General features: G+C 41.2%; 1 protein-coding gene across 1 annotated transcript in view; it reads right to left on the bottom strand.

The window, feature by feature from the left end:
• maml3 (mastermind-like transcriptional coactivator 3) overlaps nt 1–25871 on the bottom strand; it is a 111379-nt gene extending 85508 nt beyond the window's left edge. Inside the window, exon 1 of the mRNA XM_063883505.1 lies at nt 24812–25871. Coding sequence (XP_063739575.1) covers nt 24812–25183 — 372 coding nt within the window. The 5' untranslated portion in view covers nt 25184–25871. The remainder of the gene's footprint in view (nt 1–24811) is intronic.
• Nucleotides 25872–27401: the final 1530 nt, after the last annotated feature.

The raw sequence follows: 27401 nt of genomic DNA, 5'->3' as shown, positions 1-27401 counted from the left end.
GTAGGAATTCTATCAACAGAGTGATATTGAAAGGATATTACGCCTTCGATGTAATCACTGGGCAACCCAATCACAGTTGCCGCAGTTCCAGTGGTTACCACCTCAGCATTTTCGTGCTACTGTGATTAGGCCGGAGAAATGTCTGCTGCTGATTCACGACTCTTTCAAAGATGAAAAGTGACAGGGGGGTATTTTGTGAAATCTTTTATGATGACCATGATCCGCCCAGGAAACAGTAGGCTCTGATGTGGCCTGCACTGTCGCTAATGTTGCGGCTTTAAAAAGGTAGATATATTTCATGAGTGTCACTGAATAGCTCGTTTCCTTATCAGCCTATTATTAAATTTAAACATTATCATTCTGAAAGCCTAGAAGAGCAACATATTTGAATTATTTTTTATCTTAGTTCAAGTTAGCATAGGGCTAATCCGGAGATTAGCCTGTTCAACTGGCGGAAGTCTTAGGTGAGCATGCTCAAAAGTAGCACCCAGCACTAGGGTTGCAAATGGCCGAAAAATGTCCGGTAAATTTCCACGGGAAGTTAAGCTGGGGAATTTAGGAAATATTCCATATTGGAAACTTAACATGGGAATAATGGGAATTTATGGGAATTAATGGGAACCATGGGAACTAACTGGTAATTGATGCAATGGCATGAACATATATATAAATAGTTGTGCTAGCTAAACAACTAGAATGATCTTCAAAACATCTTGCAGGAGGCAGATAACAACAGCATCACATTTGAGGTAGCTAGCGTCTTTATAAGAGTGCCTCATAGATGGTAAATGAAGTGATGCTAGCTATGGCTTATTTAGCATTTAAGTTATCAGCTAGCTATCTACTAGATGAATAGATTTGTATGTGATATTTGCAATTTAACATAAAATAAATATATTACCACGTAATATCATCAAACCTTACTTCACTTTTTGTAGTCCACAGGTTCAAATGTGTGGCTTCAATAGTCTTGTGCTTTGGGTTCAAAAGTGTGGTCCAGTCTTCTAGAAATCATATACATGCGATGGAGGAATGCACAGTGCCTGTAGGGGGTGTGGTCTCAACAGCCATGCTGTAAGCAGTGTGCTATGTGCATGTGATTGAGGAATGGCATGGATATACTTGAATGGCATCTGTTTGTTTTAGTCAAGATTATGCTAAAATATACATTCCCCAACTATATTTAAGTTCCCTATGTAGAGCCAACATTCAATTTTGAAAATTCCCAGTTTATTCCCGTTTATTCCCAGGGAAAGTTTCCATCTTTGAAAATTCCCAGAATTTTGCAACCCTACCCAGCACTGAGAAGGCCAACCACGAAGTGTAAACAACCCTCAATGACCCAACCTTTTCTGATTATATTTAATATAAAATAAACCATAATCAACCTTCTGGGTTCTTTCGAGTTCTGTTAAAACGGGTAGGGTTAGGGTTTGGTAGGCAACCAGATGAGGGCAAAATGTATACAGTATATCATGATAGTTATAGAAATACATAAATATTTGAAAAATAAACGTTTTTCGGCCCCATCAACCAGCCCTAATGTTAACTATGTTGTTTAACTAATAAAAATGTGTTTTAAAATTCACAAATCTAGAAATACTCAGTAACTTTTTCATTTTTTTTAAATTTGAGACGTCCTTCCTGTTTTAAACATAGTCCCAACAGTGTTTTCTTTGTACTGAACCAAATGTAAAAGCAAACCACCTTGACTAAAAGTGCCGCTGGTTGTCAGTGCGATACTACTGTCCATAGCATGCGTTGCATGCTGTTGGCGGTAGTTGGTTAATCAAAGGCAGTTCACATGATTCCGTATGCTGAGTTGGGATCAGAAGCAGCCAGTGAGAAAGAGCTCTCTGACTGGCTGTTCTAAACCAATAAATGATAACTCTGGTCGATTAAATGGTAATCGCTAAGGAAATTGCTGTGATTAGTCTGAGAGGGTCCGACGGGCCGAGAGAGAACAGACGCATTGTAAACACGCCAACAGTTATCTAAACCCCTTTATTTGGAGATGAATCCAACATTGAGAGTGCCTAAAATGCTGGTAATAATCTGTCAGTGCAGAGGGAAACTGTGTGCTTTGAACAGAAGAAGTGAGGCGAGGTGAGGTGACGGGAGGCTTTGATCAGACTGCCTGGCGTGCCAATGCCCAAAGAGAGCCACAGCTGTCTCAGAGCCTTCAGATCAACAACAACGACTTCAGGGAACCCTTCTCCACTTCAGATGGGAGAGATCAGGCAATTAAGAACAAAAGGATGTAAAATTCTAATTATTTTAGCATATGAAGGTGTTTGTCGACATGCGAACAAACACGATTAAAAAGTGATTAGTCATCATTCTCGTATTTACCACTTACATTAGTACGAAGTCAAGTAAGTTGTTTAATGTCAATGACAACACCTGGAGCCGATCCAAAACCCACAAGTCATGATCGTAGGAGAAACAGAGCGTGTCATCAGGACATTTTTGTTAATAGTTTTCAGTTTTAAACATGTGGTTAATGTGGCAAATTTGAACAAAAATACTTGGTTAGGTAAGTAAAAGAAACGTGGATTCGAACAGATTTGTCATGTGTAAAAATACACCTAAATATGAAAGAAAATGTGTGCAGCTCAAAAGGTTATTAACAATGCAGTTTCATTGCATGGGAATATCATTTTTCCAGGCCAAAAAGGTACCAAAGACTCCGTTTGCTCGGTCATTGAGTTTTGATGAATCATGGCGTTTCCATTAGAGTCCCTTTTTCCAATAATGTGAGGGTCCACTTTCTCATTGCAGACTCATTAACACAGCCTTCTTATTTATACCTGTTCCCCTACACACTCGCCATCCCTCTGTTTCTCTCTCTTCTTCCATTCACTTTCCAACTGTAGTTCACATCTGGTGTGACAAGTCAAAATATGCTCATCGATTGAATCTGTTTGAGTCTGCATGTGTGTGGGAGTGGGCAAAGATAGTCTAATTGAGGGGATAAAGGAGAGGATAGGAAAACGGGTCAATTACTACAGGATATGGAACACGAGTTTGTGTGTGTGTGTGTGTGTGTGTGTGTGTGTGTGTGTGTGTGTGTGTGTGTGTGTGTGTGTGTGTGTGTGTGTGTGTGTGTGTGTGTGTGTGATGAACAGAGGTGGGGGAGGTTTGGTCTGTCATTACTTCCTTCCTTCAGGGTCTCCTTTTACGCATCAATAAAATGCTTGAGCTGCTATTCTCTGTCCCAGCCCCCCCAGCTACCATATTCTACCCCCCAACCAGACACATGTATGCTCTCTGTGAGCTGCCATTAGTGTGGTTCATGCTCTTATACTAACCTCTGACCCAAGTACCATACAACCAATTCACATCAACAGAGTGTAGTCCCTTTCAGTGGATTTACAGTACGACAGCGGACAAAAGCTGTACAGCAAACCTTTACTTACATACAGTGACATGTAAGTAAAGTTCTGTGACAACCTTACTTCCAATTCCTCTTCAAAGTGCACTGAAATCTGCAAAACAGCTCATATTCAAAGCCAAAGGAACTGTGTCAAAGTTTTTGAATGAACTTTAAGTTATAACTTTTCCATCTAGCCAACAGTGATAGCTAACATTCACCAGCTAGCTTGTTAGATAGGTAGCTAAATTAAGCTAGCTAACTGGGTACATAAATAGCATATTATAGATAGATTGTATTATATTGTACATTTCAGGACAATAGCGCACATCTTTAGACAGACTTTCTGACTGGTGTTGCACTCTGCTTTCCACATGAAAACAAACAATACTAGTAGAAAAAAAGAGCAAAAGAGAGGATTCTAACTGCTTATTTTCCAACCTCCGCACAGCTGGCCAATCCTAGTGTACAACACTAAGATTCAAGTCCACTCACAACAAGATAAGACACTAGTCTTTTTGGCAAAGGTGCTGCACATGCAGCTCACACACACACCAAACACAAAAAGAGCGCATCCTCATTGCCGGTTTTCAAGACCTCCACCTATTCCCCAGTGACCGGGGGATGAGGGGAGTAAGTTGACTCCTATTAAACATATTCAGAGCAACCACTGCAGTGGATAAACATTAGTATTATTACATCTGTCTACATGCGTGTACGCATGCATAAAAATGCGAGAACATGCACAAGTGTCAATATGTGCGATGAGGCAAAATATCTGATCATATTAGCATACACATGGGATCTCGAAGCCTTGAAACAGTGCAGGGTGTGAGTGTGTGTGTGTGTGTGTGTGTGTGTGTGTGTGTGTAGGGCAATTAGAGGAAGAGACCGGAGGACAATGAAGACAAGCCATAAAGACAAAATCTGCATAAAGGCAGAAAACTAGCATGGGATATACGATTAGCGCTAACAGTAACGCAGTATGCAAAAATAAGAGGAATAGAAAAAGAGTGCAAGTTTAAATCATTTTTGGGAGATTTAGAAATGTGCCATGGGAAGAGAAACACATTTCAGAGGGTTATGGACTGAAAACACCATATGTGTTTGCAATGAAAACCACACAAAGTAACTTTTGCATGTAGCACTAGCCACATGCTAGTCAGCTTTAAGTGAGGCTGGTTAGTTTGGGCACTTCTTTTTTTGGGTTACCAACCATCATTTTACTGTTCACTGTAAACCATCTCGGATGTTGATGCCAGAATTGTGGGTTTCTGTTTCTCTGAAAACCATAAGTCATGCAACTGGTGGATAAAAAAAAACTAAGTGTGTTGCCCTCTGAAGAACTGATGAGAATTACACTGTTACATAACACCAGTCAGAGGTCTGTCACCATCTGTATCTTTCTCTGTGTGCACCCAAACAAATGACTCAATGTTGTGTACTAGATGGGTATGCATGCACACTGCAGGTGGACACTATTTTTTTAAATGTACACACCCGAACACTGTGTGTGCGGACCAGTGTCTTTAGTAGACTAGTGGTAATCCTCTTAGCGTATGTTGCTTGAAGCTCAGAGCGCATTATGTAACCCCTCTAATCCAGCACCGCATCAAGACAGACAGCAAAAGACCACAACCCATGCTTCCGCACACACACACACACACACACACACACACACACACACACACACACACACACACACACACACACACACACACACACACACACACACACACACACACACACACACACACACACACACACACACACACACACACACACACACACACACACACACACACACACACACACACACACACACACACACACACACACACACACACCTAGAGAGCCATAGACACACTGTGTCCCTGGACGTTAAACTCAGGGTCTGTGTGAAATTGCTGATGAACAAACGGACTGTTCTATCTAAATACCAAGCAGTGAGACGTTCACTGTACAGAGACATTGATTTTCAGATTTTAGCTCCGCTGTCCAGAGAGGAGCTGCTGCAGAGAAAGTGAAGCACTCCTTTTGTGTGTCCCTGCTGCCCTCTTCACATTCTCTGCATCTCCCCGATAACCTGAACATCCAAACCAAAAAAAGAGAGAAATCTTTCACTCTCTCCTCTGTTCCCTCTCCATTCTGTTGCCAGGGCAACAGCGGCCATCTTGCCGTGCCCCATCTGTCTTGGGTACACATCACACAGGCCGGTCATAAATGTGGAATGACAGTCAGGGAGGGAAAGCAGAGAGGGCGAGACAGAGCAGGAGATTGAGAGAGTCACAGAGAAGGATGCACAGATCTTGCCTCCAGGTTCAATGACTAAATAAAAAGCAGAGTTGGCCGTCCAACAACCTTGTCTTTACCTACCTTCACATTCTGACTTTGGCTTTTAGACACTAATCAACCTGCTTTATCCAATCATCTGTTCTTTGTAATGCCAAGTTATACTTCTTTAACATCTTCACTTGATAGAGGTTTTTTTATATACCATATCGCCACGGCTATCGGTCATCATAAAATAACTTTGCCTTGTATTTTCATACAAATAAGGACCTATCTGATCATCTTTAGGAACTTGATTAAACTGTTATGGGCATCATAAACAGTCAACAACACATACAATCAGAATATGCTAACCTATATTTCACAGTTTTTTCATATTATTCTCAAAAGTTTTTCTAAGCTTGGTTATAATCTAATAATGGATTTGAAGTCATGAATAGACCCAAAGAAAGTCAATCAAACTAGTTTGAAAGTGATAACATCAACCTTCTTAAAAAAAAGCTAGATCACTTGAACAGAAATGCAAATAGTGTGAAAATCAAAACCACAAGGTATTTCACTTCTAAAACCAGAATGATTATGTACAGAGTGCAGCGAGTTGTGTCAACTGCAGCCTCGCATTGCAATTGAACACAGTATTGCAGCCACAATGGAGGCTGATGTGACCTCATGCGACCCAGAGATCAGGAGGAAGTGAGGAAGTGGTTTCACTGAGACCTGATACTGTTGGTGTTAAGAGCACGAAAACAACAGAGGCTGCACTGAGAGGCTTCAACATTAAGAAAGTTTGGCATTGGAACGAAGGGAAGGGATATTAAGATGAAAAGATAGACTAAAAAGGCCAATAACTGAGCAATAATATGCCAGTATGAAAAATGGAATGCCCAGTAAGAGGAAGAATGAATAATAAGTGTTGCTCCGGTCCTTGGCTGGGTTGGGTCGAGTGTTGGGTTACTGTACGTGCACAAATGCAAATGATGAGTCACTTTCTGACACACACACACACACACACACACACACCTTTAAATATAGACTCATTATACTCAAATCCACCACTATCTCTGTTACCAGCCACTATAGGGGCCCCATTATGCTCATGTTTGTAATTTGTGCCTCTATTGTGACACGTTTACATGCTTTAATGTTCAGAAACGTCTTTATTTTTCTCATACTGACTTGCCGCTGTTTCACCCTCTGTCTGAAACCAGAGCCCAGTATGATCTGATTGGTTAGCTCTGTTATGATTGGTCAACCACCTAGAAATCTTTCACAGATGTCCCGCCCCTTAGCCTATCATGAACAATCTGATGGAGTGCTAGCTAATAGAAGTGCAGGTGTTACATAGTGATGTCACTATGTTGCGAAAGTAAATAAAGGAGTCCAAAGGAGGCGTTTTCGGCAGTGGGATTTTAGCCTTTGCAGACCATTAACATGCACAACAACCTATGCAACGCACTACAGGAGAGGGAAAAACCCAACAAAAAGCATAATAGGGCCTCTTTAAAGTCCTGACCGACACAAAAACTTGTTCTAGTTCACAACAAATTATTACCTCCACTACATCTCCACGAGCAGTCTTGCAAACCTTTGAGAGAGAAGATTATTTTTAAGAAGAAGCATCCCACCCCCTCTCCGTGGCCCCCGTGTGCACGTCCACACACACGCCAAGGCCTGCTCTTTTAAACATTTTCTAAGATTTTTTGTCATCTTAAAGAGCTCTAATTACAGGCTTAAAAATGCGGGCGACTGTAGGACACACACACACACACACACACACACACCCCCCCCCCCACCCACCCTCCCAACTCACTCTGCAAGTGAACATAATTAGAGACTTGAGAAAGCTATGAATGAGTGGGGCGAAGGGGAGGTCGGAGAAAAGAGGAGATTAAAAGACATAAAAAAGTTGATCTTAAGAGTTAAAGATCAGGGAGGAACTCTTGCTGTTTTCACTTTCACCCCACTGATTTTTGGAGTTTTTACTCAACCAGATATGGGGAGTGTAAGGCCAGTGATCCAGACGCAAAATAAAATGCTTGTATCTGTTTCTCAGAAAGAGAATTGCAATCTTTCAATGCAAATAATCACAGCACTGACATTATCTTTTTCACAACATCCATGCTTGTTTATCAAGATGACTGGATAAAAAAAAAGGAACTCATTATTGCCTTGACTGCAGTACTTATTTTTACTGACTATTTTTAGGCCTATTATTGCATAGTTTTTCTTTCATTTACTTCCTTTTAGGCACAATTTGGGATGTACACAAAAAACATGAATTAAAGGTTGTAGACTTCAGATGTGAAAGGCCAAATGAAGGTAATAAAAACAATACACAATAACTGTAAACACCATATGGACATGAATGTTGTAGGAAGTTACCTGTCAACAACAACAACACTCCTTTGTTTACTTCCCTAACATAGTAAAAACGCTATACACCTGTGTTTCTATTGGCCAGTGCTCCAACACATTGTCCCGCTCAGGGTCGGGACCTCTCCAAGCGATTGACCAATCACAACAGAGCTTTACAATGCTCTGGAGTTTTGGGAAATGGTTGGATAATTCTTACACAGCCCCCAATGGAATCTAAGTCTATAAAAATGATAATATTAGTGAGACCTAAACTTTAACGGCAATTTTGCAGAAAAAACAACATTGAATCAAAATGAATCAACATGCCAAAATAAATGAATAAACTATTCTGTGCAGCCCAACAAGGTAACCCTTTTATTTCGGGAACTTATAGGGAGTTTTTTTTAAATGGGTTTGACTTCATAAAAGATGGGTTCACACTTTAACAAACACCGTAATGGTCTCTTAAAGTGACAGTAGGTCTAAAGAGAACCAGGACTCATTATTTATGACTTTGATGTCCTTGGTTGAGTTTTCTTATTTCACTTTTTTTCACCCTTTGCCCGACTTTTCAAAAGTTTTTGGCTCTTCACTAATCTTTACAACTCATCACACTGCTCAACACTACCTCTCTTGACCCCCCTCTGTCTGTCTGTTTGCATCTCTCTCTATTTTTAGCTCTCACTTTCGCAGATTAGGAGCCTATTTATAGACCCCCTTATGTTGTCCAATAAGAGGGCTCTCTGCGGGAGAATGGCGGCGTCACAAGGATTCACACACCTCCCATTTGGCGCCGAGCCCAAATTCTTACCACCCTCTTCTTTTTTTTTCACTCTCCCCCTCCCCTCCCATCCCATCCCATCCCACTGTTCAACTCCTCCTTTCTGCCCCGTTCCCCTCCCTCAGCTATACAGGGTGGCTGCTGGCACGGAGCCCAACAGCTTCATGGAAACTTTACACACAGGAAAGAGCCTCGCTTCAACATGCAGCTTGACGGTGTGCGTCAAAAACTGTATCGTACTTACTAAAAGACTAAATATCTACAGAAAGCTACTAAAACACCCATTCCTTTAAGTGTGGGGCACTCATAACCCCTATCCCCCCCCAGTATACTGAATATGCAGACAAAGACAGAGATTTTTTTCTTCTTCTTCTTTACTTTTCCCCCTTTAAAAAAAGAGGACATTACATAATTCTCCAAACACTTCCTCTCTAAGCCGAGAGCACTCTGGCGTTTTATCACACACACACACACACACACACACACACACACACACACACACACACACACACACACACACACACACACACACACACACACACACACACACACACACACACACACACACACACACACACACACACACACACACACACACACACACACACACACACACACACTTGACATATCCAAGCAGACAGGCAGCCTGTTCAGGCGGTCTGCATCACAGTCGCTATGACAACGGCGGGGAGAACAATCCACAAAAACAGCCACTTGGGAGAAGGGGAGGTGGAGGGGGGACGGACACACAAAGAGAAAGACACAGAGAGACAGTCAGCGAGATAGACAGAAAGGGAGAGGAAGAAAGACAAAGAGTGAGAGAGACAGACAGAGAAGAAGAAAAAAAGGGGGGGGCTAATGGGAAGCTCATGTGTACGTGCAGCTGTACGAAATCGGGCTCCGTGCCATTTCTTTGCCGTATCCCCGAGTCTGTTTCCTTTACCTGCCCTCTTCAGGAGCGAAACACTCTCACAAATAGTCCCGTCCCAGTTTCTTTTTTCCCCTGGTTTTTCCATGACTTCTGATGGAAGATTAGAACCCTCCGACAGGATCATTTTGATGCTCAGGGCATTCAGGTCCGATAATCAGAGCAGATTATACTGCAGAGTTAAAAGGCTCCCGAACAAGAGACTGTGGCTGCCTGGCCCACTCAGGTCCAAGGCAGTCAAAGCTAATCTGAGTCTTTGAAATGTTCAGAATATTACTTGGCACACTTTGGCTAGAGCTGAAGAATTAAGGGTGAACAAAGTGAAATGGTACGATGTTGTTTCCTATATGTCTAAATACATTCCCTTTCTAGCAAAGGCACTTCCATGGCAGTCTCTACACTATGTGATTACTATTAAAATAAATGTACAACACTTGTAATCTAGCTTTGCAGTGATGCTTTGACAGAGAACAGGTACAGCTTAGGTAAGAATGAATCAGCCACAGCGACACCTCAACACTGATGTATAATTCAGGCTTTGTCCAAACTGAAACCTGATCACGATGCTGGCAAGAGTCTAAAGGAACAGGATGAGAAAGAACCAGGGAGCCCTCTCAACTGCCACTCACAAAGATAATACACCACAGTTGGTGAGTGGGAACTACGGATAAGTCTCAGTCATGACAAGTGGAATTATATATTGCATTACCATCCTATAGTAAGTTGTTATTACATATACTTTATGGAAATCAATCGGGAAGTTGAACGAAACAAGACTAAAGGAGATACCAAGTGTGAGGCAATTTGTTTTGCCTTGGGCCATTTCATACAAAGTCAATACAAAAAACTAAAAGGCATCCCCTAGAGATGCAATATTTAAACCTGGTACAACAGTCGTCTCTGGGACTTCCACAACAGCTTAAGAAGAGATAGAATCGGAGGATGAAACCCTCTTTATTAGTCACATACATGCACACAGCAGAGCACACACAGTGAAATTGGTCCTCTGCATTTAACCCATCCTAGTACTAGGAGCAGTGGGCAGCTATTGTGCAGGGCCCGGGGAGCAATGAGGAGGGGGGATTGGAGGTGTCCGGTGCCTTGCTCAAGGCAGCAACAGTCCTTTCTTTGGCCATGGTTGATTTGGCAAATAAACACAGCTAAAATATGTGGTCCATTTGTAACTTCCTTTGCTGAAGAATTCATTCCCTTGGGGGTTAAGGGTGAGCAAAATATGTTCAAGAAATTAATAAAAAATCCATTGTTTTCAAGCAAATCGGAAACTGGTTTTGTGTGTGGTCCTCACCTTAAAGCAGCGACGAGCAGCCAAACGGCTCTGCGCTGGCGTTGCGGTTGTGTTTTTATGGGGAGAGCAGTGGAAGCACTACCCTCTGTGTCGCGCACTACTCCAAACTGTTGCTGCGCCAAAGTCAATCATTTCTACTTTGACCTCATTACCGCTGACCTTGCGACGTGCCACCAATAAAAACATAGTTGTATAAAGCGGTACAAGCTAGCAAGGAAGGTGACCATAGAACTAAAACTGAACTTTTTTCACCACGCCAAACCTCACGTTGAGCAATGACCAAATAACGTATCAAGTGGATGCAGCTTAAGACTCTCCAGCTAGTGTTTAGTAGGTATAATGGCTATTACGTTCACCTTTTTAGCTCAACATGTTAGCATGCTAATATTTCGCAATTGGTAGTTAACGAGTTATGCAGCTAGGGGTGATGGGAATGTTGTTAACTCTTCAGGTATTTGGAAATAAACCGAAACCCTGCACATAATGTTCCAATCCATCGACGTCACTACTGAGATATTTCACGCCATAAGTGAAATTGACTAAATCTAATGTTGGTGCTAGAGAAATATTTTGAGGAGTTCACCAAACACAAAAGGGATTATCCTCAAGGCACTATGAATGTCAAACATAATGGGTCTAATAGTTATTTCAGTCTGGACCGTCATAATAAAAATGCTGCAGTATTTTAGTAAGATAACATTAGCATTAGTAGGATGTAGAATGATCCTCTTCATAAGCTGTGAACAAATACAGAGTGTATTTCTGAAAGCTGCTTATATTTGTTACTTCTATCCATTGCCATGTCTGAAACCCGCTGAAATGTAGTATTTAGTCTGACCGGCCATCACCTGGTAGGCGTTGATCAGTCCTGTCACCTATATGGTCTATTTCCAGACTCCGATTCCAGCATTTAAAGTCAGAGAATCTTTGTCTGTCTGCATACTGAGAGCAGCTTGTATTTGCAAAGAGCATGCTGTTGTTTTTCGCTAAGCACACAGGTGTAATGATCTGGAAAAGCAATGGTGTGGAAAATACACTGTTAATGTACCAAAATATTAAGCATATGTGCATGACAAAGATTAGGACTTTTCCGTCTCTCCGGGGGCCTACATTGGCTGACAGTACGGATCCTCGAGGGGCTTTCTTTGTTATGTTTTGTGCAGCAGTCATTAAGCATCCATTAAAAAACCCAATGGCTCCTTAACTGTCAACAAGCCAAAAATAAAACAAGAATCCCACACTCTTCACTGTCAAGAAGAGGGATAAGTGACAATTACAAAGCTGGAAAGGAGTATAATCTCTTCTTTTCGCTATGTGCAGGGAAGTTCTGCATTTTGAAACTTTTCCCAAAATGAAAGACTTTTTGGGGCTTTATAACCAAAAGGTTTCAGCTGCTAACTCCACAAAGCTCACTTGACAAAACCGTCTGACCCAAATCTCCTCAAACTCTTCAGGGAAATGTATTTTTTCTTGGCTATTTCTGCTACCTTGCACTGATCTTGTGGGTTCCAGTCCTTTGCATGAAACACTGAAGTGAATTGTGACAGCAGACAGTAGGGGAAACATCTGCTGGTGTTTGCTTCCCAATAGAGTCCAGAGAGATGGGAAAGAAGGAGGACTAGTACAGAAAGCAGAGGTTACGGAGGTACTGTGATGCTGGCGGGCAGAACCACGGAGCTGAGGAAGAAGAAGTCAGACTAAAAGGTGGAGGGGGGTAAAAAAAAAAAACAGGCAAAGAAGAGGCACTGAATGTCAGAAAGAAAGACGAAGCTGAATTTAAGCAAGGACACAGTTAGTGGTAGAGATAAAAAAAGACAGACTACGAGACGCCAAGGAAAAAAAGAAAGATTCTCTGTGACGTAGATACCAAATCTACAAAACGGAAAATAAAAAACATCCAACTACGAGGTCATATGTCATAACCACACAATAACATGTTGGGCATCCCAACTACGGTCCAGCATGGTCACTATTTCTAGCAGGAATGTAGACGTAACCGTCAGCGCTCTGTTTACATTCTCTGCATCACAATCATGACAAAGTAGGATTGGGCAACATAGATAAGGCAAATGTGATCAATATTAAATAGAAAATGTGATTGGGAGAGCAAGATAAACAACTCCAGCTGCACGGACTTTATGTGAGCTTTCTATGAAATTAATATCTGCTGTTTGAATATGAAAATACAGCCTGTTAGCTTAACTTGCCATAAAGACTGGTAGCTTGTCTCTCTCTAAGAGTAATACCATCAGCATACCTCTGATGCTCACTAATTATCATAGCTTGTTCTATTGGGTAAGCACAAGAACAGCAATATGATAGTTGAATTAGAATAATTAGAATGGAAAAGGGGTGATATTTCCTTTTGGACAGAGCCAAGCTAGATGCTTCCAGTCTCTATGCTAAGCTAATAGGGCTAACATTATTGATTATTTATATTATGGAATGATCTGCAGATCATTGTGGCCATTTCTTGATTGTAATGTCCTCCATAGTTTCTCGGTCCAAGGTTATGTCTTTAAAATCTTTTTTTGGCAGTTCAAAACCCAAAGATGATCATTTGTAAATGATAGAAAACCAAGAAAAATAGAAAATGCCAATAAAAACTACTATTATTTGATAACGTTTAATTGATTATCAAAGATAATTGGGGATTTTAATTCTGTTGGTTGACTAATTGATCAATTGAATACTTGTTGCAGCTAGGTGAGCTAAGCTAAGGCTCATGTTTGCTAGCTCTAGCTTCATATTTGGCTTGTTGTCTAACTCGGAGCATGATTGAAGTATTTTCTAATGCTATTGATGATCTGTGTAACAGTAGTTGACTTCCCTTACTAAGCTGACACTTCTATTTTTCTGATACCTCTGATAATCCTGATATGATTCCTTCCTGGTTCCTGTAGGTCAATTTGTGTTGCTTTAATTCATTTTAGACATTCTAGATTTTCCATGACAAACAAAAGGTTGCTTTATTTTCCGAGGAGCTTTATGAACTACAGCTGGTATGGGTGTAAGATGAAAGGTTTAGATTTAAAGGCGATTAATATGATGGTGTAAAGGTACCAGTTTACACATGTAGTCAGTTCTGGTATCACCTGTAAGGCAAATACAGTATATTCTATTCTGTCAAGGAAGTGCTAGAGATAAACACTTTTTTAACTCCTTATTCCGATCTGTTACTTTTATTTTTATAATTTTAAGCATAGAAGAATTGCTGCCGCAAATACAGTTTGGATTAACTTGTTGCTTTGAGTGTTTAAAAGTAGCTAATGGTAATCCTTGTAACCCAGACTAAGGAGTGAGCAGAAAGTGAGTGTGGTTTTGCAGAGAGCAGCTGGCGTGTTTCCTTGGTTGTGATCGTTGTTGCTGCTATTTTAGGAAACATTCAGGAAGTGATCTGCAGGCAGGCTGCTGACAGAGTATTCAGCATAACCAAACACAGCTCAACGCATCACGAACCAAAACAAGTACAACGGAATGGAACAGAGAGTAAGTGCCCACAGAGACAGAGGAACTAAAGGGGAGTTGTACATCTGTACAGGGATTTTACATCTCTTTTTATGCTGAAGTGTCATCACAGACTATTTACTCACTTTGCTCCAGATTAGTAAAAATTTTTTCAATTTTACAAATGTGACCTTTTTCCCCAACAACAATTTCAAGAATTTCTAAAACATAACATTGAATATACGTCTCGAAAATTTTGAACACTCCTGCTTGACATGACGTTTGCTGATAGCCTTTTCTCGACCCTGGATAAAAATATTTGGTGCATTAAGTTTAAAAGCAAAATGACTTGGAAAAGCACAAGGCATTCTGGCTTTGATAGCGTGTTCAATTTGCCATTGCCACAACATTTTGAAATTATCGTATGAACACGTGTGTGGTTCTGTATTTATAGAGCGCTATCCAGTCTTTATGACCCCTAAAAGTGCTGTACATTCTGCAAGTCATCATTCAGTCAATGACATCCCATTCATACAGAGCAATGTGGCATTTGCCCATGTAAGCTTACATTCACACAACGTTGGCCATGCCATCAGGAGCAAATTGGGGTTAAGTATCTTGCCCAAGGATACATCAAAATTTTGACAGCAAGGGATGGGATCGAACCCACAACTTTCCCATTAAAGAACTCGCAGCCACAGTCGCCCGGTATAAAAATCTACTCTTTAGACGTTGCTGTGCACTTGGTTTGTTCGGGTTTTTCGAAACATTCAAGGAATTATTTGAGCTATATAAACTCCTACACTTGTTAATTATCTGAGGAGGACTCAACCTGAACTTCAAATAGAGTGCACTACATTTCAATTCATTGTTAATTAAAATGAAATGCTGTTTTTATGCATTTAGTTGACATGTATTGAATGCAGGTATCAGATCAGAACAGACTCCAAAGTGGATCGGTAATAGTCAACCAACATTCAAACTCTTTCATAAAAAAAAAAATCTTTATTTAAGGGCCATTTGCATGTTCAACTGCGTCACACTACAGACAATTTGCTTATGGCAAGATGAAATCAAAGTAGGTAAGTGGACCCAGAGATAAGTGAGCTTTAACTACCGTTTCCAAGGACAAAAATGGAGAACAATGCACAAAACATTGTTTTAAAAAACTGAGATTTAATGAACACCATACTCAGATTCAGGCCGGTGTAAGGCTAAATAAATCAGCTGACACTGACAACATCTAGCCCGGCTCTTTTTCAACCACGTGTTGGCTCTAGGTGTGGTTTCAGGCAATATTAGAAGCCATCAGTCAATCACTGTCATATTTGTAGGTCCCACCGCTGCAGTACCATAGGACTTCCACTCTGAAATCACCTGTTATAAATCAGTTAGCAGACATCGGCATAGCAACCATGTCAGCCGTAACTGTCCGACCACACATTTAATATCCTCCCTCACTGTCCTGCTCTGCTTGCCGTGTCCTCGCCCCATCTTTTCTCCTCCGTATTGCCCTCTGCAGTATGATCAGATAATGTCGTTTTTTTCCCTCTCCTCCTGCACTGCAGCCACTGTGGCACAATCACCCCGGCTGCTGCACTAATGGCTATTGATGCAGCTGAGGGCCCCACACACACACTTGCTCACACAAACATTCATAAAAAATTCATGACACTGGCTCAATAGGAAGGTGCGGGGGGTCTGGCTAGCCCTCGAAAGAACAACAAATGTCATTTAACAAAGGAGGGAAGAGGCGACTGATACCGGTCTCCAACATTTTGCTCAAATGAATACGGGTAAATGTGTGCACATATGTAAAATCATCAAGCTACATTTAAACAGACCTGTTAACTGAACAGATGTATGTGTGTGTGTTTGTGTGTGTGTGTGTGTGTGTGTGTGTGTGTGTGTGTGTGTGTGTGTGTGTACATCAGCGGGTATACAGTAACAGCCTGTGTCTGTGTGTGCTGCTTGAGTCCGTGTGTTAGGTAATTCCCTCTTAGCGCCGGATTTCTCCACACCACCGACCTGCGTTTGGAGAGCTTTAGAGCGCTAAGCCTGCTAGCTGAGACTGAACCAGGGATCACTGGAGACAAGGGGCAACGAGATGGACTGAGGGCTGGATAAAGAAAAAGCACAGGTGGCCGGGGTATGAATGATGGAAAGGAAAGTAGGGAGGGAGGAACAAGGAAAATATGAAAGGTCAAACGGAGGTAGGAGCTGTGTGACCGGTGGATGTAGAAACGGTGGAAGGGGATCATATGATTTGGTTCAAGACAATTATTTTTTCCAGGCAAGGGGCTTTGAAACAGATCCTGATTGACTCTGAGTTTAAAACAGACAAACAGGAAGGGAACAGGAAGGTCACTGGGTTGTTGCCTGGCACCAAGCAGGAAGCTGAAAAGTGTCCGTCAAAGAGGAGGTGGTATTTCCTCGGCAGTCACCACTGACTAAGTGTTCTTTAACTGTGCGTGCATAAAGGAGATGAGGAGTCATGTTGATGAGAGGTGAATGCTTTTTGTTTGTATGGATCACAAACAAAAAGGCCTGCAGTCTAAGCAGAAAAGGAAGTCACACAGATCAAAACAGCGTAACATTGACAGGGTTTTTCCCAGTGAAACCACAACACAACAATCTGTATAAACAAGAACTGTACATCATATAAAACGGTACTTTCTTCAATATTCTGCTACTCCTCCAGTACATTTGAGAGGGAAATGATCTGTGTTATTAATTGGACAGCTATAACTTCAAGTAGTTTGCCAGATTAAGATTTTGTATTAAAACCCAATGCCAGAAAGACACACTTGGTCCCATAGCCATAAGTGAATGAAAAATAATGTGTATTCGTAATTTAGATTTGGTTCTTCCTTGGACCATCCTTGAAGATTCCAACCAGTTTCATGAAAATCAGGCCAGTTTTTTTATGCGTAAACCTACTAACAACTTGGCGTAGGTTAGGTTATAAAATCTTAATTTGCATTGTGCATGTAAAACCATGGGTTCCCAATGTTTTTGGGAAACCATGTCATGTATAAGATATCTATGAGCTGTTAGAAAGCGCACCAAGGATACATTTCCAATATGGTTTGATAAAGAGCCCCAAACAGATAACATTTTGTAATACTAGTATGAGTATTACAAAACATCAACCACTATACTACCAAAATGTACACCGCAGTTAAAACTAACTCCACCAACAACAATAAATTGCTACTTACATATTGTTAATTATTGACAAATGATGTGTGTGTTTAACATTATCTTGTGAACAACAAATCACATGAGAGTGAAAAGGAGGGAGTTGGATGATTAGTATCATCAAACAGCTTGTAGCAAATAAGGTGAATGATGACAAGATTAACATTGGCAAGACTAAAAAAATGTACAAAGATGAGTAAAAAACATGAGTAAGACGACCACAATTACAGGATGCTGTCCGCTAAAATGATTAAACCTTCATTAGATGGTTGTAGTGGTACATTTCCTATTTAGGTTTTCTTTGGAGTGAGAAAATAATATTGGAGGAATTACTGACAAGCGAGAACAGAGGATTGTATACATTTCATTTCCAATCTAATTAGGTGTATCCGCCGGTCAAAGTGATGGGGTCTTGTTTGGCCAGTGCGAAACCCTACCACCAAGTTTCATGAACATCAGGCAAGTGGTAATCATAAACCCTTACCCTAAAGGACAAACAAACCAACAATCCAAACTGAATACATAGCTTCCTAGGCTAACATAAAGGTAGTTCGCTTATTATTTTTTAAAGCACACTTTTGTAAAACTGCTGGAACTAGCATGATGGGATTGTCTGATGCCCAACAGTGGAAGAATATATGACCTAATGCTGGCTGCAACTACAACTCAGGTTGTCTTAAGCATCCTTCTCCTTACTGTATGCATCTATAAATTAAGACAAAATATTATATTTTCTATTTTACTTGTCATAAGAGGTAGTGTAAGGAAAAAAGCTCTTTTACTGAGAGTGGGTGGCCAACTTCAGGACTCCCTTAACAAGGTCGTTGGTTGTACTTGGTTGTAGAACAGATTACTAATTGGTGGTCACTTACCTCACAAAGTGCTGGTACAGAAGAAAAAAAAGCAAAAGCCATATTTAACAGGCACTCGGTCAAGGCTGTTTTTAATATAGTTCTGTGGTGTGTGTGTGTGGCATGTACAGATGAAATGCAAATGTCATATGCTACATGTTAGATGATGAAACAGAAAGTTGTGCAGTGAATACTATGAGGGCGAAAATCTATACACACTCAAACATCTTCAAGCACAATACGTTTATTCTACTCACATGTATTAAGAATACAACACACGTATTGTATGTTCAGTAACTCCCACACACACACACACAATTGAGTAGGGATCACAGGACCTAGGCATCTGATATCAACCTCATCTATATTTTATTTTAGTGTTTGAGAGTCTGTGTCAGAGTACACAGGAGGTGAAGATGGGCTCCCACCAGTTTCAATAGTGTAACTGCGGTTCAGATGGTTCTTTAATGCTTTGACACAAATGCAGTGACGCAAGCTAGCAGCAGAACAAAATTCTAACAAAGGACAGAAAAAATAACATGCTGCATCATGAAAAGAATGAAAAACTGCAGATTATTTTTGACCAATAATTACTTATTTTTCTGACTAATCTGGTAATTGTTTGGTTAATGGAATGAAAATAAAACTGAAATAGTGACAAAGTCAACATCTTGATTGGAACAACCTCATTTACAGATGGCAGCTACTCTATGCTCAACATTAATACCCTTTCAAATTGTTTGATAAGTCTGGAAAATTCTTAAAAGGGAAAGTGATTTTGTAGCATTCTTCACTACTTCCACAAATATCTGCAACGGGTGCAAAGATACCGGGCACAGCCAATGCGAATGAAAAACTCAAACATAAATGGATGCGACCTCTCAAGTAACCCTAGACTGAAGTAAAAAAAAGGAAGTGTTAAGAAGGAAAATTCATTGCAGTTGTCAGGAGGAGAGAAGACTAAATAAAGCACATAAACTAGTTGAGCAAATATTTGAAGACTGCAACTTGAACAAGGCCTTCTGCACTACGCTTTTGAACCATTTTGTTTATAACACAAATACCAACTTCTTGACAGGTAGACCACACCTGTAAGTAATAATGTGTGCATGACGGAAAACCAGTATTTGGAATTACTGTGTTAAGCGTTGAGATTTATTTAACCCTCTGAACCCCACAGCCCATGAAATGCAGGTTTTCTTTATTTGAATCACAAAAAAGACACCATTTATCATAGCTACAAACTGTAAAAACAGCAAATATCTTAAGATTTACCATTTTATCACGGACCTCGCTCCCGTAAGGTGACGTACCAAAGCCTTAAATTGCAATATTTTACCAAAAACCTCTTACTGGCAGAAATATTTCTTTTTAAATTGACTAAAAATAAACAGTTTGCATCAACAGCATCGTGTAAAGGACAGTACATTCATGGAAGCCTGAGGTCAACAGTCACATGAGATAAAACTCAGTGAAATTACCATAAAAATTACGGCATTATTAGCCATCATTGGGCTTCTTCCGAGAGGTCTTCTATGTTGCAGTGAACAACAAAGCCAGGGTAAGTTAAGTATGACAGGGGCGCAAAAACACCCTGATAATACTTGTGGCTCAAAGGGTTAACAGATCCTTTCTTTTATCTTAAGTAACTAAAACTTTCCGGACAGGAGTTTGTCTTTCCCCCCAACAGCCGAAATACAGGGACTGCTGCTCCCCCGATTATTCAAGGGTCCGAGCTGAACGTGTGTGAGTTCCTGCAGAACATGTGAATAAGCGTAGGTGGAAGAGAATGTGGCCGCAAATCAAAAACATCCAGAGTTTGTAGCGTGTGTGTGTAGGGACTGAGGGTCAAGGGTTACAAGGAACACGAAGAAAAAGTGGCAAAAATTGAACAAAGCGCACACAAGACTAAAGACAAAAGGGGAGAGCTTGAAAGACATGGTGTCATGAGTCAAAAACAGCATGACTGTGATGTCACGGGTACAGTATTAACGTCACAACTCTGCGTGTATGCGTATTGGTGAGTGTCAGCTCCATGCCAGCTCAGATGTTTATATATAGCACTCGGGCGACAGTCCCATTTGATGCTAACAATGTTATAGCCACCAAGAGCCATCTACGCTACATTAGCGCTGTGCTAACGGGTGAAACCGGAGAAGCGGTGAACAGAGGGAGGGGAGCAGAGGAAGGGAGAGAGAGAGGGGAAGGCCTCGGAATCATGAAAACTCAGCCGCCCACACTCCGGCCTCTGTTGCCAAGAGTGGAGCAGGACAACAGTGTGTGCGTGTGTGTTCGTGTGTGTGAGACATTCCTCGGCGAGGTGGATGCCAAAGAGCAAGCAGAGCTGAAGACAGACTGTCCTGAGCTACTGTGTTTTAGAGGAACTAACGAGCCCCTCGCTGTGCACCTCGGCCCCTCAGCTGTAAACTTGTTAGCGATTAGGTAACCACATCTGACTGGATGTTTTGTCAGAAAGTACAGGTCACATCTCGTGTTTAAGCAACACCGTGGCCCGTTGCCCGTTGTTTCAGAGACACGTGCCTGTAACTAAAAGGTCACGAGTTTGGCGTTCCGTCAGGATCTCAGAGAAAACATGACTGCTACTAGATCATGTTCTGTACTTTGTCTATGCACTTAGGTAACTAGCCCAAAGCAGAAACAATACTCGATTCCGGGGTGAGAACTGGTGGAGCGAATATTTAAAGATTTAAACATGAACAAGGCCTTCTGAAATACCCTCTTGAACAATTATTGATTATGCAGATATAACTTCCCTAACAGGTAGGCCTACACTACATAATTAGTATGTGTGTGCATGACAGAAAACTGTTTATAACTAGTATGATTAGCTTTGCTCTTTATTAACCCCATTTTGCCCCCGAGCCACGTGTGTGTAACTGAAAGGTCACGAGTTTGATCTTCCTTTAGGATCTCAGTGAAAACATGACAGCTACTAGAACCTGTTCTGTAGTTTGTCTGTGCCCTTTGGGAACCAGCCAAATGTAGACAAAGTCACATCACGATAGATGTTGTATACAGTCACTGAAGTTTCACAAAATACCTTGTTTAAGCGAAAGAAAAACGTCATCACAGATGGACAATACCTAATAATATCTCATTAAAACACATGTGCATGAACAGCACTTGCATTGAAAAGTAATGCACTTAAGTGTTTTAAACAGTATGTTCTTTACGATACATGTGTTTGGGAAGTACTAAGCATGCGATTGGATACATGAGACTTGGATGATACTGCACGAGATGCATCTTTGTCCAAAATCAGATATTTTGATATCGTTTTTTTATGTTAAATAAGCCCCCATTTTCTTCAATTTATGTTTTTTTTTTAATTGGACTTACTCAACGACCACCAGCCAAACCCTCAAACTGTGCAATTCAGCATTAGTGTCTTATTAACACCATCGCAGCACTGTTTGAATTGTAAACATGAAGTTATATATTGTAGTACAATGTGCCCACTTTCACTTTAACTTCTTATGTTTATAGAGATTCTCTTATTTGATCTTTTATTGCACTGTCTTGCTTTAACTTCTGATCTTCACATTTTTTCTTTTTTCCAGTGCACATAATTGCTTTAACATCTAATGCTTGTAAGATATTTATTTGGTATTTTTCAATTTTATTTTTTGAACCCTGCACATCCCTCTGCACAAATCTGTTTATCTGAGTTTAAAAAAAAAAAAGTTTTACCGTTTAATTAATAAGCCTTGTGTGAATCTTGTGTTGATGTGGAAGACACTCTTGAGCATCACTTTGTAAGTTACGGGTTTGTTTGTGTGCACGAGCAATTGACAACACAGCTTCAGTATCCCCCACGGTTACTGTAATTATGAGCTTTTGCAATGTGCCAAAGTTGGACACCTTTTTTTTTTTGCTTCATGTCATAATTTATTGAATTTTGTGGACATCAAATCCAGAGTATACACAGTGTCAACAGTGCAAACTTTATTAATTTGTAAATGAATCATTGACTATCCCAGTGCTGTGTCTTTGTATTTTGCTTCTATACTATGAAGGTTGTGAAAGAAATGGTGGGAAAGAAGGGAGAAGCTCTGAATGTCTTTCTTCCTTTCTCAATAATAGTTATCCTATAAAAACAAACACACGCTTTCCATAATTATAGGCTTGCCCTTGCCACCATGTGGGTGTGTCTGAGAACTATTAGACCAGAGCGCAGTGTACTGGGACCATGTAGAAGACAATACCAAATGCTAAAGAAAATCACTCAAAAGGAAGTGTAAACCAGGGAATTACAAGTCTATTATCTCCGATGTATAAACACAATCTGCCATAGGTGAAAAAACAATTTATCATTCTGCTTTTATCTCTAAGAAAAACATAGATCTTCATGTTTTTACTTTTTTTATAATGTACACATTCCTGAGATTTTATAAAGTGGCACATACTGACACTGGAAACCAACAGAACACACCCAAAGAGTCATCTGTGTCATTTTAGCCGAGCACACTGAAATCTTCATACACAACTTCAATGGAAGAGCCTTCAAGTGCTCCTTCTCAACAGTTACTTCCTAAAGCAGTGCGTAAAACAACACCTACAGGTTTGGGGAGGGGTGTTGCATGAGTATATGTGGTGTGTGTTGTTACATTACCAACACACTTGGCTTTCCTAGAATGCCTGCTTCTGCAGTGACTACATACAGCCATCTAGCTGCAGCTCGGTTCCTCGGAGGAAAAGACCGGGATACTTTTTCATCTCATTTCCTTTCTTCTCCTCCTACAATTCATGCCTAAATAACTTGAAAAGGTTACCAATACCAGGCTATTGAATGCTGTGTGTGCATTTGAGGTGTCACCATCATTAACAGGGAGCGGAGCTGAGCAGAGGGGTGCCACTGTGTCTTTAAGCAGTAATCCCTTCATTCTCGTAGCATTTGTTGCCGGCCATCTAATGGGCGGTTCGGTTTAATGTCCACAAGGTTCGACGGGGAGGTCCTGCGCTCTTAAAATCTGCTGCTCTCTCAGGCTGTAACTGGTCAGGCTTGTGTGGCTCCTAAAAAGCAACTGAAGCCGTCTCAGAAATTAAAAGTCGTCCTGATTTAGCATTTCAAAAGGGGAGGAACTAGGCTAAACAAAAGGGACAACACTGTTGACATTCCCGACATGTATCCTTTGGTCTTTTCTACAAAGGATGTGGAGTAAATTGGTGGGGGTGTGCACAGTTGCAGGTTTCTGTCCTCATCTGTCTACACAATTTTAAGATCGGCCCATGAATTAAAAAAATATACTCCTTACCAAGATCCAAATAAGAAACTGAACAGTCCTCCATATGTTAGCACTGCCCCCTACCAACAGGAAATCACTGTAGCATGCGTGTTAAATACTGTGAGCTGATAGTGAGAGTTACTTTATTTATATTAGCTAAAGCCACATTCTTTTTACAAGGACATGCAGATTTAGAGGAGCCTCCTTGTGAGAGGGGTCATGTAATCACAGTTTTATTATCGTGAAGCTAGCTCCACAGTTAATTATGAATGAATCCCGAAAAGTTAGTTGCCATGTGAATATGCTCTATAACAATAAAGCAGCCATCTGAATAGTGCTCTGATTAAGGGGTTGGCTGTTATTAGGTGTTTGCAACACTGTGTGTCCAGGCTGTTGATTTTTTTCAGAGTATGTTACAAAGGTTACTGAACAGGCTGGAGCATAAACTCCTACTGTTGAGTGCAATGAAGCAATGTTGCAACGCTAATGCTGCCTGTCTTGCAGAACAATTTCCATCAAATACACACAAAAAGAGAAGTTGTTCTCAGGCAAAAAGAAGCAGCCAGCCTCCAGAAGTAAGTTAGAAGTTTCTATGGTGAAAACTTGACAATTAGCATTTCCTTCCAAACGCTCTGTCTGCCTTTGAGCACAAAGCAGCACTGATCTTGCAAAATATCAAATATCAGCTGTCAGGCTTGTCATTTTCCAAGTCCTGCAGCATTCAAGCCTCAGCAGCCTGTTTTGTTCAGCGAGAGGCTGGATTCCTTTGTAAACAAAAGCACTAGTTGGCACTCTGGTTTGAAAAAGTAAAGTGTGTGTTTCCAAAGCAATTGCCAGCGCTCAGTGAACGTGTTTTCAACAAGTTTTCACAGTGGTGAACAAGTAGTAAGAGCAGTGCAGCTTATTAGGGGTCCAATATTTTAGGTGACACAGAGATGGAGGGGCAATGAAAGACAGAGTGTACTTGTGTTTTTATGTGAGTGAAGGGTGTCATAGGGCATTCTTGGCCGTGATTGAGAGCTTGTCCTTACCGCTATGAGCGTGTTATTCCTCTGTTCCGTGGTGGAGGCAGATTCCTGGTCCTGCTGCTTGCTCTGCGGTTGCTTGCTGCTGCCGCCGGCCGACTTCTTGGCCCTTTGCTCCAGAGTCCGCTGGTACAGGCTGACCGTGTCCCTCCTCTCTATCTCCAGCTGCTCGGCGTGCGCTTGCTGGTACCTGCTCTCGCAGGTAACGTGGTGTCTCCGGCAGCCCTCTATCCGCTGCCTCAGCCTCTCCACCACCGTACTGTGCTTAGGTATGCCCACCGCTCCGGCGGGCCCCACGTTCCCGGCGCCCGGGTTCATGCTGTTGTTGATGCAGATACTGCCGTTGGGTCCGGCAGGGGGGGAGGCGAAGTCCCCCATCACAAGGCCGAATGGCTGCTATTTTGGAAGAACTTTTTCTCCCCGTCAAGTCACCACCGCCACCTCCTCCTCCTCCGGACACCTCCTCCTCCACCTCCACTACCGAGTGTCCCTCTATGTCCTTCCCTGTGAAGGGTCCCAAGCAGCCGGACAGCGGACGGAAGGTGCGACCGACAAGAGCCGCAGAAGCGAGCACCAACCGGGAAGGTTTAAAGGGCTTCAAGCCTTGCAGTCATATGTTTAGGAGAATGACCGTCTCTTCTTCCCTCCTCGACACTGTTTCCAAACAAACCGCTCCCGAAAACACAAATAACACCAGCCGGAGTGAGCCGAGAGCAAGCCCCAAACTGAACAATAAAGCTGCTGCCACGCTGCTTACAACAACTCCGCTGAAAAAAACAACAATACCGCAAAGGTATGAAGGTTTGCAGGCACTCTACGGTCATATACACACACACTGTCCCGCGGAGCAGCGGCAGCAGCAACAGTCCAACCGCCGTGTTACGGTGTTGTCCTTTGAGAAAAAGTTTTGCTGCCTGAACCGAACGGGCTCCGGAGTTTCACAGTGAACTTGCATCTCATATGGTTTTGGTTTGAAAGAAATCCCGGTGAAGATGTTGCTTAGTTGGGGGAAAGAGCACAAGCGCCCTCGGTAGTCCGGTTGTGAGGCAACTAGAGTAGCCCAGACGAGGCAAAACGCGGATATGGGAAGCAGTGGCGGAAGTCTGTAGTCACTGGCTGCTGCCGCCTGCCACCATCACAATAATCAGGTCCGCTTCTCCACCATGCCAGCGGAGTGATATCAGGACAGGAGTTGAGTAAAAACCAGCTAGAGGCTGTGAGGAGCCCGTTGAGGGACAGAGAGAAAACCCGGATTGCGATCCGGAGTGTATCCCGGACAGGACTGTTCCTACCTGCAACCCCTCTTGTGTTGTGTTCATAAAGTAACACCCTATTTCTGCCGACCCCGAGAAAAAAACATGTTGCCATTGGCTGGCAGATTCCTTCATTAGGCTTCCACGTTACTTCTTCAGGGGTCTGACTTATATAGAAGGATTGTTTCGAGTTGTTTTACTCTATAAATACATAAAACAAACACACACCTTTACAATAAACATATTCAGAGATGCATACAAACACATGCAGCTTAGGAAATTGTTAAGCTATATATTATATTGTAAATAAAGTAATTGCTATCATAACACATTGCTTCCACATCCGTGGAGCAAGGAAATAGGGCCTTGACTTACACTAGGATAAAACATTTTCAATAGTTACCAGCTAAAGACTGAGCATTGTTCTGCACAAATGCATACATTTATGAGCTGATTGCAAAGCAGACTTTTGTAAAGCTGGCAGTTTTAGTGGCCGAGCATTTAGTTTGATTTGCAGGATGCCATTACCAAAACATATTTTGTGGAAGGATGTCATGTGAAGAAACAATGACATAATTTGTTGTGGCTGATGAATGATTACTTAAACAATTGAAGCAGTAGTGATCTGGCCAAGAAGGCAGCAAAGTCATACGATAACATAAAATCATCAAAGAAAAAAATACAGTGAAGACATATTAATGACACACATTAATTAAGAACACATTACTGATCATATCATACTTCTTAAAAATAAGACAGGTTCAGGTTTTACATCTCAAACATTTTCCATTAGAAATAACCTATATGAAGTAAAAGTGTAACAAAAAGAAAAGCATCCAATTGAAATAACAGTTGTTTTACTTTTCAAATTGATAAAAAATGTCTAATCATGTACAGCTAAATCTCAGAAGCAGAAATGTAAGGGGCAACAGTTGCTTTAACTCCAGAAAAATACTATTCTCGAAGAATTTAGAGGATCACATTTCACACTTCAGGTTACTTAGTGATTTTTCTTTTAAACAAGACTGAGGTGCAACTGTAGGCTCCAGTTCCATTTAAAGACCCCCAAAATAAGGAGAAGTAAAGAATCAGTGTGCTTGAATAGCTGTTAAAAAATACTCCTGCTACAGTACAGTGCAAGAACAAGGAAAAGGAATTTGCTTTTGTTTTAGCACTTATAAGGTTCTTCTTTTTTTTATGACCAAATAATTCACATCCTCTGATCAACTTGCAGGATCTAATATTTGAATAATATTGTCACATGCTCTTGTATGCAGTCTTGACTGATGATTTCTTGTAGTATTAAGTCATGTTGTGAATCACAGAAATTTTTTCATGGCACT

The sequence above is a fragment of the Eleginops maclovinus genome, chromosome 5 (assembly GCF_036324505.1).
Source record: "Eleginops maclovinus isolate JMC-PN-2008 ecotype Puerto Natales chromosome 5, JC_Emac_rtc_rv5, whole genome shotgun sequence".
Lineage (NCBI taxonomy): Eukaryota > Metazoa > Chordata > Actinopteri > Perciformes > Eleginopidae > Eleginops > Eleginops maclovinus.
This window is presented reverse-complemented; position numbering and strand designations above follow the sequence as displayed.